Source organism: Callorhinchus milii, unplaced genomic scaffold (genome assembly GCF_018977255.1).
Source record: "Callorhinchus milii isolate IMCB2004 unplaced genomic scaffold, IMCB_Cmil_1.0 Scaffold2, whole genome shotgun sequence".
In the NCBI taxonomy this organism is placed as follows: domain Eukaryota; kingdom Metazoa; phylum Chordata; class Chondrichthyes; order Chimaeriformes; family Callorhinchidae; genus Callorhinchus; species Callorhinchus milii.
In genome coordinates, this window is record NW_024704743.1 from 71,330,604 (window position 1) to 71,346,699 (window position 16,096).

At 38.1% G+C, this 16,096-nt stretch overlaps 1 protein-coding gene across 1 annotated transcript in view; it reads left to right on the top strand.

The window, feature by feature from the left end:
- Positions 1-16,096, top strand: part of dnah5l (dynein, axonemal, heavy chain 5 like) — a 157,819-nt gene that overhangs the window by 32,123 nt on the left and 109,600 nt on the right. The window contains exons 18-27 of the mRNA XM_007897565.2: positions 2,324-2,413; positions 3,139-3,294; positions 4,320-4,459; positions 11,454-11,605; positions 13,088-13,295; positions 13,613-13,700; positions 14,143-14,266; positions 14,449-14,618; positions 15,169-15,261; positions 15,374-15,577. Of these exons, the coding sequence (XP_007895756.2) occupies positions 2,324-2,413; positions 3,139-3,294; positions 4,320-4,459; positions 11,454-11,605; positions 13,088-13,295; positions 13,613-13,700; positions 14,143-14,266; positions 14,449-14,618; positions 15,169-15,261; positions 15,374-15,577 (1,425 nt within the window). The remainder of the gene's footprint in view (positions 1-2,323; positions 2,414-3,138; positions 3,295-4,319; positions 4,460-11,453; positions 11,606-13,087; positions 13,296-13,612; positions 13,701-14,142; positions 14,267-14,448; positions 14,619-15,168; positions 15,262-15,373; positions 15,578-16,096) is intronic.

Consider the following 16,096-nt stretch of genomic DNA (forward strand, 5'->3'; position numbering starts at 1 on the left):
TTCTGATATTGTATATTTCAACTTCAGCTCTGTGAAGTTGATTCCGTGAATCATCTGATTGATTATTTTTGGGTGAAAAATCTCTCTCCTTTGCTTCACTAAATCTATCTGTGGTATCTTTTGCTCTCCTGATGACTGTTTAGAACCTTTGCTCTAACAAAGAAATATGAGAACTAAAATTTAATCTAGTAATTCTTGGTTTTCATCCCAGATTCCTCTCTGAGTTTTATCAAGACTCATTCAATGTTTCTTGCTCTCACTTATTCTCTATCAGGACCTAAAAATTGTAGAATATCCTTACTTTCCTTAGTCTTTCAGAGGTAAGGGGCACAATCATACAGGCATTTGAACGAAGATCTGAAGCCAATCCACAGGAGAATAGGGAAATAGTTGGGCCTGCCAAAGAGCCTGATCATGAAACCTGTTGTGCAAAAGCATATTGGTTACAAATGATCTGAATCTTATGGAGAATTGAGCTGGAAAGGCCAGTAAGGAGAGCATCAGAGAAATCAAGATCAAGTCTAGAGGTGTTTGAGGGTTTTGACTGTGTTGGAATGAACTAGCGATAGAGTTGGGCAATATTACGGAGGTGGAGAAAAGCGGACTTGGTCAGGGACCAGATGAAATGCTTAAAGGAGAGATAAGGGTTGAACAAAACACCAAGATTGCATATTCCCTCTCCGAGCTGGAGTTCTTGATTTTTGTTTTGTATTCTTTGAACCTTGGTGGTACATTATCACAGAAACAGACATTTTCAACACAGAAAGAGATCTTTTGGCCTGCGATGATTTTGCTACTGCTACCTCTTTTTTTTCTAAATCATCCTTTTTCTTAATCACTTTTTCTGTATAGGCCTTAATGGTTCTACATGTCTAGTGATTATTCATTTCCATCTTCATTTATTCTATTGATGCAGCTGAAATGGTCACTTGTGCTGAATGAATTCCACCCTAAAGCTCGCTCTAATTTCTCCCTTTTTTCTGCTAACAATTCCGAGACTTTATGTTCTTGGCACCGAATCCTCATCTATAACAAATTACTTGTCCCTATTTATCACAAGATCACAACATTGGTTTGAATGAAGAAGCCTCTTTAGCCCATCTGATCTCATCGCTCCAGTACACCACTCTACCATCCTCCCATCAGAACATTGAGTTTTTTTAAAATGAGTCCAGTGTCCTGGCTTCAACTACCTTTCCTGGCATACTATTCCAGTTGATATTTCCCCTCTGGGTAAAGGAAAACTTACTGGTATCTCTCCTGAAACTGCTTATTACAACTCTAAACTATGTCCCCCTCTACCATCTTGGTGCATTCTAAAATATTATTTCAAGACCTACGTCTTTGATCGCACGTTTGGTCATCTTTCCCTTTCTCAACCTTAGCTCAGGTGCCAAGACAGGATTGCGCCTTGAGATGTCCTCCTGACATGAAACGCGCTATACAAATGTAATTTTGTTGTTATTATTGTTGTCAAGTGCCTTGGGACATCCTGCTGATGTGAAATGTGCTATTGTTCTGGGTTTACCTTTTCAATGCCACTGAAGATTTTGTACACCTCTAATAAAGTCCCCTCTAAATTGTCTTCTCTCAAGACTGAAGAGTCCTACCTTGTCCAAATATTACTCATAGTTCATTGCTCTAATAATGGGTAGTATCCTTGTTGCTTTCCTCTGTACTGTCTCTATTGGGTCTGAGCAGCCTTTTTATGTTGGGGTGACCAGAACTGTAGGCTGTGGTTTAGTTGCAGCCTGACAAGACAACCTGAGTATGATATCTGGGGATTTAAACTGAACTAGTTTAACAATATATAGACCAGCATCCGGTTTACCTTATTTATTTCTGCCTCACACTGGTTTGACATAGTGAGCGACCAGTCAGCTAACACCCCTAGATCTATCTTGTTGTACCTCTTTCAGAATCATGAACATCTCTATCATACCTCCCTCTCCTTAGGTGGAAAAAGGCCCAAACTCCAAGACTCTCTTTATACATTTATTATCTCATACCCCATATTTGTGGCAAGAGATAAAGTTTAATGGGGTGCTTATAAATAGGAATCTGATAGAGTTGTATGAGACAGAAAGAGAAGGTATGTGGAGAGATAAAAGGGAAAGATGTGGCTACCATCTCAGGACACATCCTTGCTAGTCTTAGGAAACTTTATTAAATTACATGAATTGGGGGAATTTAAGTCTACAGCCCACATATAACTATAAAGGACACACTGTTTTCAAAGTATATTTCATTGCTGCATAATGACTAATATCAGTATAATGATAATGATAATAATAATAGTATTCATGGCTTTTGTGAAAATTAGGTATCTGGGAAGATAATGTGGGTCCGACAACTATTCAGAAAAATAGACGTTCCCATGAAGTTTCTGAAAAACAATGCTGATATTTTAAAGGTACGTTTACATTTTGTAATACTACCAGATTATTATAAAATTGTAGAAGCTTGGTATAGGTTAGAAATATGCAAATGGGACAGTATTATAATTTGATATAATGTCTGTAATGTTGAAAATTTCAAAGTGCTTACCAGGTAATTGCTATAAAGTGAAACAACTGCCTTTGTACGTAAACAAGGCAGCTGTATTTTTTCCTGTAATGTCTCACAAACAGCCGTGAAGAGTCAATAACCAGTTTATCTGGGGCATCATTAGCCAGAAGAAACTCTTTGAATAGTGTAATGGGGTCTTTAACGAACATCTGAACAGGCTGACACACCTTTTGTTTAGTGTCTCATCCAAAAAAAGCATCTCTAATAATGCAGTCCTCATAGAATTATATAGAAGGAGGTCATTCGGCCCATCATGTCTGTGCCGGCTCTTTTAAAAGAGCTATTCCAAATCAATCCCATTCCCCCGCTCTCTCCCCATAGCCCTGCAAACATGTCCTCCCCTACTTCTCTTTTAAAAGTTGTTATCGAATCGGCTTCCACCACCCTTTCAGGCAATGCATTCCAGATCCCAACAACTCCCACCACTGCACTGGAATATCAGCCTCGACTATGAGCTTAAAGTCCCAACATGGGGCTTGAACCACAACCTGGAGGCTAGAGTACTATAGAAGCAAGCTATCTGTACAATTTGAATGCAGATATGTTTTGTTTTACTTTTCCTGTGACTAGACCCCTGAAATGAAAAAAGTTATTAGAAACTACAACAAGATGGCGGCTGTCCTTCTGGAGTTTGAAATGCTGTATCACAGAGGATGGGCCCGAGCTGTGGACTTGGCACGATGTGGCCTTCATGCCTCACTGCTTGTCCGGCATCCTGAGAGTAAGGTAAATAAATATTTATAATGATTTGGTTGACAGCTTTTGGAATGAAACCATCAATCGTGTTTTACTATTTTTAACAATAGCGTGTAAACTGCACAATTGAAATCCAAAGTGCCTTGATACAAATACGGTGAAATGCACATGTTAATAACTAACTACACCTGGTTTCTCTATATATGTCTATCAGTAAATAATGTATGAACATGGTATTATTATCAATGTGTTTTACAACAGAGCACAGTGACTTATATTTTGATTCAAAATAACTTGGATTCTAAGCAAAAACTGGCTACGATTGCAGTGCATTGGATGAATTATAATTATGCCACAGCAAATTGCAATAATAAGATTTGGGGTGTGTGCTCGTGTTCCTTGAGTGTGGTTGTTCAGCATTTTGATAAGGCTTTAGCCATATATTGTATCTTCCTTCTGTTTTTCTCTTTACATTCTGGCTGTTCCTCTTGTGCGTTTAACTTTTAGCACGTCAGTGGAAGGTATGGAGTGGATGCCCTGGATTATTTTTGAAGTAAAAGCTTTCAAAATGATATATTGCTATTCAGATACCAAAATCAAAATTCATCAGGTGCAGCATAGCTTTTTTTGTACAAAATGGCAACTTTGCAGTCCAATATTAATGTGCCAAATAATCTGAAACACCTGAGAATTACAAGCTAATACAGTTTTGGAAACATGCTGGAATCAAATCACCCTACGCTGTAATCAAACTCCTCGAAAACAGTTTTCTACAAATGAATGATGCATAAATATATTTTGATCTCTTGATTAATACAATCTATTGTTCTTATCACTATTCAGAAGGCTGAACACTATGACTCATACATGAGTCTATTCCTTCAGGAGGATAGAAAATGGGAGGGAGGGGATTGAAACAAGTCATGGATTGATTAAGCAGTATTTTTTGTCAAATCTACTATTATTTGAGTGATACAATGCATTATTGCTCTGTTCAAGTTTTACTTACATAAAGTCTTCAGAGATGTATTGCTTTTTTATTATTCCAAATGTAGGAACTTTTCGTGAACTTTGATCCAGCTGTGTTTGAGGTACTTTTAGAAGCCAAGTACTTATACAGAATGGGGCTCGAAGTACCAGAAGTGGCTTTCAACATCTGCTTAAAAGAGGATGAAATTAAGCATCATCATTTGAGGTCAGTACTGCTTTTAAGTTCCAGCTTCAAAGCTTTCTCTGAAAGAATGAAAGTAGAACGATATCTAAGAGTTGAAAACATCCTGTGAGATGGGTTTTGCTGATATATTTTAAGACAAGGTTAGCTATTTTGTTGAACTGCGAATGATGTAAGCTAACTTTTCTTCCACTATTTCAAACCATGAAACACCAACTTTAAGACACTTTAAGAAGTGAATTTAAGCAGTTTAAGCATGTGAATTGCTTTGGAGATTAGTTTTGTCAGGGTGACAATGTTACAAATACTATTACTATTAACCATTTAAGACAAAGATGTCTCAGTATAAAACGTGCAAGAGCTTTATCATCACCCTCCTTCTCCAGTCTCAACAAACAAAGTTAGACTAATGTCAACTTACTAGGGAGGCTGGAATAGCTTTTACTGAGTATTTCTCAATACCTGAGCAAGAGTAGAATGGAGGATTTTATTGAGGTTGGTAAGGAGATCCAATATTGGTTAGGAGAGAAGGCAGACTGAGAGTCCTGGAGAATGTAGAAGAATTGATTTTAAGGCCACATGGAGTAGCCAGGGGTGAGATTAACACAGGGTAAAAGGGTAATGGAAGACACAAAGCATGTCAGAGCCACAGTAAAGTGTATTAGAGGTAGGAAATGAGAGTTTGGGATTGAAGGTCAGAGGCATATCAAATGAACAACCAGTGACTATTGGGTTTGGATTAAACCTCAGCAGTAGCACAACATACACTCTGGGGTCCCCGAGCCTTGATGCTTGCCATCTTGCACCTGATACACTTTAGAGTTGGGTACAGGATATATTCCTCCAGGGACATTGGGAAATTTCCATTGGTAGGGGTCATCCATATATGGAACGCTGTCTGATTTGAATATTCTTAAACACTGATGTGTTACAGAATGCGTCAGAAACCCTTCTGACCGAACAAAAATATATTTTTGTTTGTGGTCAATTGACATCTGACAAGCACAGGTATGAGTCCTCACTAACTAGAAAGCAGAATACCAGCATCTCTGCAAGATTCCAAATGAGCAGCAGATCTCACCATAAAATGTGTGAGAGCATTGCCATCATCCTCCTTCTCCAACTTGAACACACATTGCTACCCACTGATTGATGGTTGTACCAGGAGGTGCAGAGCCTGAGCAGTTGCTGCTTGCCTCTCTGGATAACAATCAACAATCAAGATATCAAGCCCTGGATATGAGTGTGTATTCACAAGCCATATACTCAACAATAGGGGAGATGGCCCTTGTATCTTCCAGTCAACACCTTCAAGGTCCCTTCTTGAGCCGTGCAGAGCAATAACACCGATGACTATAAAATACGCAGTTTATAGTAAATCCTGTGAAGTGTTCCTGATGTCCTCACAGCGTGTAGGCTATGTCAAATACAAGGGTTATCATCATTATTATTATACCACAGTTGGGGACATGCACCATGAAGTCCCACTGAGTGTTTATTGTTGATGATGGTGAGTGCAGCGTGAACAGCACAGGCAAGCTTCACACTTGGGCAGCAAAGTGGGAGGTGACGTCAGACGTTCCTCATTGACCTGGATGTCGGACATTTTGGTCTAGATGACGTAAAGTGTGCAGTGAACAGTGTTATAACCTACAGTGCAGCTGAGTTGTAACCAAAGTTGTGCTATGTACAAGAGCATTAGAACAGGACTGCACTGGAATAATATGGAGATACATGGAATGGGAAATCTGAGGTCGAATTTTTTTGGTTGGTCAGTTGTGCAACACGCACAAACTCCTTCACCTTGTTTAAAAGTATACAGAACAAGCTAGTGAGAGTTCTATGTATAGATGGAAATATCCTCTATCTGGAATTGAGTAAGCACCTTGCTCATCTAATCTCGTAATTTGTTAGGCAAAGGTTGGCAAGAGCCAAGGTTTGGGGATTTCAGAGTGGGCCCTGGAGTATAGTTGGAGTTTAACCAGCTAAAACAGTGCAGTTTGTAATTGTAAAAACTGGTTCATGTTCCACATGTGCAATGAAGTAAATAGTAATGTCAAAGGTGAGCTAATGGTCTGGAACATGGGCATTTCGGTGTGAACAACCACATTATAACGAAATAAGTGCTTTGAGACGTCTTGAAGATGTGATAAGGCGCTATATCAAATGCAAGGATTATTATTATGAAGAAGAGCATCGTAATAGGGTTGCACTGGAATAATATGGATATTATTGTGTTTTATTGTTTTCCAATGATTCAATCCTATGATTCAAATGCTACCTTTTGTTGGAACCTTGAATTTATAGACCTAGGTTGTCTGTAAGCTTACAAGGGAGCATGTAAACCATTGTCAAGGTTGACTGTTTATCCTCGCTATGCACAATGAAGGCCACACAGAAATCTGATTTGCCAGAATGGGGATTTAGTGCCAGTGGATTTGAAAACAAAAGTGATGTGATAGACTTTCAGAGATTGTTTAATATCAATGTTTCGAATTATCCTTCATTATATGGACCTTATCATGGTACAAAGCATTAAAATCAAAAGTGTGAGTGCCTTCATACCTCTCTTATCCAACTGAAAGACTTGATACTGTTAACATTCCAGATATTTGGTCCTGTAGCTCAGTGGTTAGAGCATTCACCTCACAAGCAAGAGACCTGGGTTCTATTCCCGGCAGGGCAAAATGTTGGCCAAGTTTCCTTATTCTATGCACCTCTCCGATTCGATTGGCGGATCGCTTTTCCGGGGATAATTATCTTTAAAAAAATAATAATTTGGTCACTCAATCCACAACTGTTTATGGGATACTGCTGTGCACAATTGTCTGCAGCCCACAAATGCAGTCAATTCACTTTACAGTATATTCTGTGAAGCGCTTTGAGACGTCTAGAAGACGTAAAAAGTGCTATATCAAATGCAAGGATTATTATTATTGTGTACTGTGATTCATTTACATATCTCAATTTGCATTCATTGCGATACTGATTCCTAACCAGATACTTCTTGATGGTTGCACAGCGGCGACACTTCTTTTGTTGGGTATTTGTTAACCTTCATGAGTCTAAAAGCTTTGTTAGATTAAATCAATCTTCTACGATTAAACATAGTTTGTTTATATCAACAACGTCAATATTTCTCAGCATTTTAACAACCTGACTATTTCCTGCAATGAATGTAAGTTAAGCTCTCCTTATGACTCAAAGACAAGAAATGGTTATTGTCATGGCGACATGGCCAGCAGGCAAAACAATTAGTGAAAATGAACATCAATTTTATTTTTAGAACAACTAACACATTTTATTCTTGCTGTATTTTTTTGAACTCGTGTGTTAAATATTTTCTTCGGAACTCAAAGGATTAACTGAACTGCTTTAATCTGTCTAATTTTAGTAAATGTATTGTTAACTCCCTCTTACTCCTATAGCATGATCTTTACCATTAAGTGCTTGGTGAATATATTCAGGAATACAAAGCTTTGTGTGCTAATTACCTGTGATTATGATTAATAAGTCATTGAGAGTATGGGCATCAAAAGGATATCAGCAAGTAGTCTGGAAATGAATCATAGAATCATAGAATTATACAGCACAGAAGGAGGCCATTCGGCCCACGTGTTTGTGCCGGATCTGAATATAAAGCATCAATTATCTTTGGCTACGAGCAAGCACAGTTCCTGTCAGTGAATACTCAGCCTTTAGGGTTCAAATTAGGATTGCAAGGATACCCCGTTCTGACCACCACATAATTATTCGTGAGGAGTGGAGACATTGATTCCAGGTTTGCTTGTCTCTTGGCCTCTGGCTCGATTGAGGCTGTTTAACCCTATCTGAGGATTTTGATACAAACCCATGATTTATTAATGGGGTGAGAAGAATCCGATATAATGTCTACCTTGACTCTTGGTCTCTAGACTCAGTTCAGGTTTTCCTGATCAGAGATGTTGAACCGGACGATTGATTTCCTATGAGGTTGTGTACTGTGTCAATTTGTTGTTGCTCTTTTATTGGGACCACGCTATCCTTAGCTGTTCTTGGATTTGGTCACTTGGGCCCCTGGGGGCAACTCGTGTTCCCTGATGGTGGAACAGGATTGGGTTAATTCGGGCGAGGGCTGAGTGACTCTCTCACAAAAAAAAACTGACCCTGATTCAGATAAAGATGGATTAAGCCAAATCAGATTACCATTTTTGTTCAGGGAGAGGTGCTAGTGATGCTGTGCGAGGAGCCTGTGCCTTGTCTGATGTGCCTGTCTCCTCTAGTGCAATGGACATAAGATCATCTGTGGAACACAACATGGAATAATTTACTGCCAAGGAACAAAGATTACTTTGTAGCCAGTGAGCAGTCGCATCATAAATGCTTATTGTAGGACGATATTGGTTCCCAGTTGTTTACATTGCAACATATCTTTCTTGTACACATACATTAATTAACTGCCGTCTTTCATATTCTTAGACTATTTCATACCTCTGAGGTTTTTTCTTTGTTTTCTAGAAATTTACCCTATCTCTTGATTTTAAAAAAAACTCTTCCCATGTCTCTTGTATTTATTGTCATCTTGCTGCCCTATAATGGCACTTTCTGTCCAGTATTTAGTTCTGCTGAAGGTTTTGTCCTAAAATGTTAGGAGAGTTATTCCAGAATTATGACCATGGAACCTTATAATATAATAATAATCCTTGCATTTGATATAACGCTTTTCACGTCGGGAGGACGTCCCAAAGCGCTTCACAGAACACACTGTAAAGTGAATTGACTGTATATTTGGGGGCGAACGCGGCAGCCAATTGCGCACAGCAATGTCCCACAAACAGTCGTGGATTGAAAATGACCAATTTATTATTATTTTTGGTTTTTTGGAGGGATTATTATTAGGCGTGTGGAGTAAGGAAACTTGCCCAAGGTTTCGCCCTGCCTGGAATTGAACTCGGGTCTCTCGCTTGCTACAGGACTCCACAACCTTGAGTATTAAGATGGTATAATAATAAAATAATAATAATAATCATCATTATTATGGGGAAAGAGCAGGCAAATGGGACTAAAAGGAATGTTCTAAGAAGAGTTGTTACAAACATAATGGATTAAATGCCCTTCTTCTGTCCTGTAAATTTCTATGGTTTTAGTATTGTATGATGATAATCTCATTTATGCAAAAATAAAGTTTAAAATCTATTCTCTGTTTTAACCTTTATGGTAATTTGTGCTATTATTAGAAAAATGTTAATTATAAAAATCACATTGATTGTAAAAGTGCTTATAAATTTCCTATGTGCAACAGATGTTATGCCATCAATCCATCTCCTCATGTTCAACAACAACAAATTGCATAGCGTCTTTTACATCAGGAGGGTGTCCAAGACGTTGCACAAGTGAGGATTGGCACTTGAGTGGGGGTTGGATTTGGGAGGGGTGGTGGCCTCCGTTTGGCCCATCGTGCCTGTGCCAGCTCTTTGAAAGAGCTATCCAACTAGTTCCACTCTCCCGCTCTTAGCCCATAGCCCTGCACATGTATAGAATCGTAGAATGATTCTGTAAATCAAAGATGACTGCAGGAGCAGTCATAGAGGAAGGCCTTGATAGGCTCACAGAGCCTGGTTCAGTCTTTTAAAGGGGTCTTGTAAAATACACAGTCACTACACTTGTGACAGTGAATCTTATGAAGTGCTTTGAGACTCCTCCCTCTGAACATGAAAGGCATTATATTAAATGTAATGAACAGGTTAATCAGGGAAATATGTTTAGGCTGGGATGCTGGACTAATTATAAAACAGCTCAAGGCTGTGATGGGGTGACTGTAGAGTGAGTATTCTGGATGTATGAGATTGAATAAGTTGAAGGGCCTTCTTCATCTGAACCGATCTTGTAATTTTCTGATGTGTGACTGTTGGGTGAGAATGGTATTGAGGTCGGTTTTGACCAGTTATGGTTGATAGCCTGCCAACACTCTGTCAAGGATCATACGTGAATAATGAAGGAAAATCATATGTGCCGACAGATTGGGAGCAATCATATTGTCTAGCTTCTCCATTCATGATAATACTAAGATATTTGCACAAGAATACCTCCTTGCAGACTGCCCTCAGCTAGCAGTTCAAAAGCATAAAATGGAAATCAGAGATGGCTGCAAAATGCCATGGGTGTGCAGATATCTTCCTTCATTATATTAAGATGATAGTGCAAGGCAGCAGAAAATGCTTTGAATATTATATTATGCTTAATGCTATAATTTTATTAAACCTGGTTAAGTTGCAATGAATGAACACAGAATGATCCTTGGAAAATCTCATTCTAAATTAGACCTATGTATCTCTTTCCAGCTTGATGACAAACTATATCACTTTAAAGCACTCAGATACTACCCACGTAAAGGGCACTTTATAAATTGCTAGTTGTTGTTGTTGGATAAGTTCACATTTGGTAATTTTACCAATCTTGTTGGGAAAATTGATGTTGTTCTCTGTCGGTCAATAACATTTACCAAGAGCAGAGAATCACCCTCAAAATGAAGTTTATTCATTGAAGCTCAATCTGCTATTTGCCTATTTTAAAGATCTGTGCCAAGCTAAAATGGGACGTCCTTCCAACATCAAAGGCGCTTTAGGAATGTAATTTTGTATTGTTTTGTAAAATGGTGGGTTATAAAAAAATTCTCACAAAGCAGTTCTTTCTGGGGAAAAATAAGATTCAACAACAACCTGTGTTTATATAACGCCCTTCACATTGCTTAGCGTCTTGGAGTTCTTAACAGTGGCGGAGTTTTACACTGAGCAGTGGGCGAAGAGGTGCCCATAGGCAAGGTCTTCAGGTGTGATCTGAAGATGGGGAAGCAGGAGGCAAGATGGAGGGGTTGAGGGAAAGATTGACATAGTTTTGGGTACAGTAAAATAACCTTATAAGAAAGTAAAATTCTAATGGTTGAACATATTCTGTATAATTATGTTAGTTTGCTAATATGCCCTTTAACTCTTGACATTTTTTTATTAACCAGCTGTGTGTTTTCTTTATTTCTCTGCAGCATCCAGGAGTTATTAAACGATTATCAAAATGTGGTGAACAACATTCCATCAATTACTAAGCCAATGATGAAGTATTTTATTGGTCAAGTAGATGAAGCTCTCCTTCCTGGACTGACCATGTTGTCTTGGACCTCCTTAAACATTGACAGATGTATGAATGGGTGTCTTTTTAAATGAAACCTTAAAATCAAATGAGAGAGTTTAAATGTAATGAAATTTGTCTTTATAATAATCCTTGCATTTGATATACCACCTTATCACGTCATCATGGCATCTCAAAGAGCTTCACACAATGTATTGTAAAGTGATGTGGGAGAACATGCAGCCAATTTGTGCACAGCAATGTTCCACAGCCATGGAATGAGCAAACAATTTTATTCATTCGACATTCAGGACATCTGACAATACAGCATGCCCTGTGCACTGCATTGGAGTGTCAGCATGAACTATATCAATTCCAAGTCCCATCGTGGAGCTTAAAAGCGCAACTTTCTGACTCCGAGCTGAGATTGGTACCAACCAACTAGGTTGACACACCGTTACGTATTTAAGATGGTTGTTTTTACTCCCATCCCCCAATTTTCTGGTTCAGCACATAAATGTGCAACATACACCATTCCTCATCTGGAATAAGTGACCTCTCCCGTATCACCAAATGTATTTTAAACTATCACAATTGGGCTAAGAATATCATCGGCTGCAAGTTGAATTTTTCAACAAATTCTTCCTTGAACCAAAACTGTGCTTTTCATTATTGTACTTTTTACCTGTTATTAACCAATACAAATTTCTATTGCAAATTTTTCTTCAGTTTTATACTTTTAAATACTATGTGAAACACATATATTAAACATTTTAAATAATTATTATTAGATAGTTCATTTTTAGATACCAAAACCATTGTGCAATCAAGTCAAGAAATATGGCAAAATGACTTGCTTTGTTTAAATGAGAATTAAAATTACATTATAAAAAAGTGCTAAATAAATGCAGTATATAGTGGATACATGTTGGGCTGCTAGTTTATAAAGGAGAAATAAATCAGAATAGCCCTGGTTGCATTCCTGAACTGGAAAATGATATAACGTGGACATAAGTCATCTGCTTTCCGACCAGATGTATATTGGGGAATCATATAGTCTGTGTTGGTCTCTCCTACAGTAGTTCAAAATCTCTTTTTTCATGGGCTAGATCTTGCTACTTGTTCAAGTACAGCAGAACCAGCCAAATGATCAACTGAAGACTAACCATAGATCTGTGGCTGGAATAGTTCTTGTGCAAGCCCAACCAACTGGTACAACAGTATTTTTTGTAATAGGTCTATCTATACATTTTATTTTTTTCTGTTGCCCAGGTGAGAATTCTTAGTGCTCTGAGATACTACCCCGTGTGAAGGCTGCTATAGAAATGCAAGATGTTGTTAATTCCATCCCATAAGGAAAGTGGTGTTTCAGAAACCAAGTTGGTCATTCAATTCAAGGCTGTTTGTGGGACATTGCTAGGGACAAGTTTGCTGTCAAGAGTTGCCTACAAATACAGCCAAGCTTGCGAAGAGCTTTGACATTTTAATGATGTGATACAGTATTACATTAATTGTAAGGATTATTATAAGTATTATTGTTTTTAATTTTAGTCATAAAGTGTGTGTACAGCTCACTGACTGAGCTAGAACATCTGGTGAAGCAAGTGTCTGACACTCTGGAGTGCAGAATCGAACGTGTTCTGCATGAAATGTCACTTACTGCCCTGGTTGACCTACCTGAAGAAGACCTCATGGAAGTGCCAACTTTCCTACAGATGACCGAGAATATTGTCACTTCAGCCGGGCAAGCTTTGTCAAAGTAAGGTTCAGTAAATAGGCATTGCATGACTGGCGATGGATGAAATTTAAATTTCTAGAAATTTATATTTGTTCTGCTTTTATTTTTCTTGTTTTTACTGTTGTACAAGTGACTCGAAAGTTTTGGGTGCTATGATGTTTTATAATGTGTTGCTTCCAAATAAGTACAATAAATTGCAATCTGAATGAACTATTGGATTAAAACTAAAATAGAGTATGTGGTAATGTTCATTGTTTGGATAGTGCATATGTTTAATAAAAATAAAATTGCTTTCTTGCTTAAATAAAAACACAAAGCAACTAACTCTCTCCATCCAGACACAGCCGGCAGATTGAGTGTACCATGTATGAATTAATGGATGGGTTGAAACAAAAGCTGAAACCAGCAGACAGTAGCCATCTTCAGGTAATTCATATTCATTGATTCTAAGGTGTACTTTTTAGATAATTGCTCTGCCTTTTCACAATTGTATTTTTCCCCCAAACCACAATTTCAATACCCACAAAATCCAGAAGCACATACTGTAATAATCTTGTTCTTGAAAAAGAATAATAATTTTATTGTTTTCTTCTGGAAATATTAAACATTTGTAGGTTGTTGTATTGACTGGAGTAGAAGTGAATTTTTCTATAAGAGAAATTCCAGACAGATTTTAACAATTTGCATTCCTCAGTGAAATTGGAGTAACGTTATGCTTTATTTTTGAGATTGATTCTTAGTATGATTCTTACTGAATATTATTCTTATTGAACTTTTGATGTGCAGTTGAAAGAAGACAGCTTTTATAAATCCAGTTACTTATCCAGTTACTTATCAGTTACTTATTTATGCATTGACTTATGTACAGGATTCCTATGCATGCTTACATCCTGATGCAAAACAAAATAATCGTTGTCAGGAATGCTTACCTTGCTGCTTCTATAACCTGATGGGACAACTTTGTCAAAAGAATACTGATGCCTTTGTGAAATGTAAGTACATTACTCATTCACCATCTGAAAGCTTGTTTTTTTAAAAAAAATCTTTCATATGTCAGTTGTCATACCACTGTTCTTAGTGTACATTTTGCTTAGATACAAGTGATCTAACCATCTATATGGTTTCCATCTCTCAATCACTGGAATGCCTTGACATTTTGTGAAAATGTGTTTAGGTACGAAGTTATCATTGGATGCAATCAAGCGGAGCTTACATTTCACCAGCTCCAAATACAAAGCTGCAAATAGTAGTGGTTTGGGGACACCAAAAGCCCCGTTCTTTAAAGCTGGAATCTTCCTTGCTATTCCTCATGTCATCATGCGACCCAGCATAGAGGAAATTCAGGTAACTACTGAATAATGAAAAGGCAAGGTGTAAATTTTTAGCAATACTTAAAGAGAATATGTATGTAGCCTGCTATCGTTTCCAGACTAATTGGGAGGTGCAGTACTATACATGAGCATGAGATGTAAGGGTAGCTGAAATCAATAGCGTAAACATGGAATCTATTTAAGCAATCAGGTAAAATTTCATACTGCTTTCCTCACTTGTTTAAGGAATATTTTAAAGAATACCTGCAGGTGGCGCCCCTCTCAGGGACCCATTTTGTGTGACCCTGAGACAGGCTCTTTTATTTTAAGCCCTACATCAGTGTGTAGGTTCTATTTTAAGCATGATATTGCTTTCCCAAGTTTGTTCTGCATAAATGGGCTAAAATTCACTTTCTCGTAGCACTAAAGATGATCTTTTAGCGGTTGGGCAGCTATGTTTCCAGATTAGTCAGGAAACGTTTTTGTTATGCACAGTTGCAAAACAATATCCTACTGTCAATGTACACTTCAAATAAGTAGAAAGTCAATGTAAAATATGTCTTTTTTTAAATATTTTATTCTAGTCTGTTCTAAATAAAGTAGTGAACATGATGATTTCGATGGCTAAAGATATCCCTCTTTGGAGCTTTGCCTACCTTCATCAGAAACAACAGCAGGTATCCATTGCTTTCCATTGTGGCTTGACTCTCGATCACTTTATTCTTGAAGGATGTTCAATAAATTCATGCATGATCGATGTGTGTTTACATGCCTGCTTTTTTTGGTTAGATTGAACAGAGTGTTGCTAGAGAGCTTGGTGATGATAATACGCTTGCGAAGCAGGTCGTGCTGAAACCCCTTGATAAACAAATCAGTGAACACAAAGACATCATCAAAGTTGTGATCCCACTCAATTCCATCATCTCCACTTTGAAGCCTGATGCAGTGGAGGTTCTTGATAATTTCTCCCATTTCTCTCACTTGTGGAATGAGGTGAGTTTGTATTTCAACCACAACAAATTTTATTGATAAAATGCCTTTCATGTAGGAAGTATGTCCCAAGGCGCTGGACATTGAAGGGTTTGCATTTGAGCTGGGAGTGAAATCAAGAGGTGTGGAGGGCAAGGGGGTGGAGATGGGAAGATGCAAGAGGAAAGCTTTGAGGCGGGCCTTAAAGGAGGCAAGGGACGGGGTGAAGCCGAGGTGCTCCGGGATGGTGTGGCTACCGAGCGGAGGGAGTGGGCAGGTTGGTCAATACATGCTATCCTCTTTGAGTTGGGGTGGGGGTGAGGAAGGTAATTAGAACAGACTAGATATCTATGGTTAATAGGATATCAGACTATCCTATTAACCATAGCCTGAATGATTTGCTTTTGCATTTTCTTGAAAGTTCTAGACATTCCTGCAGCACTAATTGAAATGACCTTATGGTGGTCATGCCAAACTATTCGCTCACACTATTTTCATGACAGCTACCCATCTGAAACCAGCCTCAAATGTTTAGCAAATAGT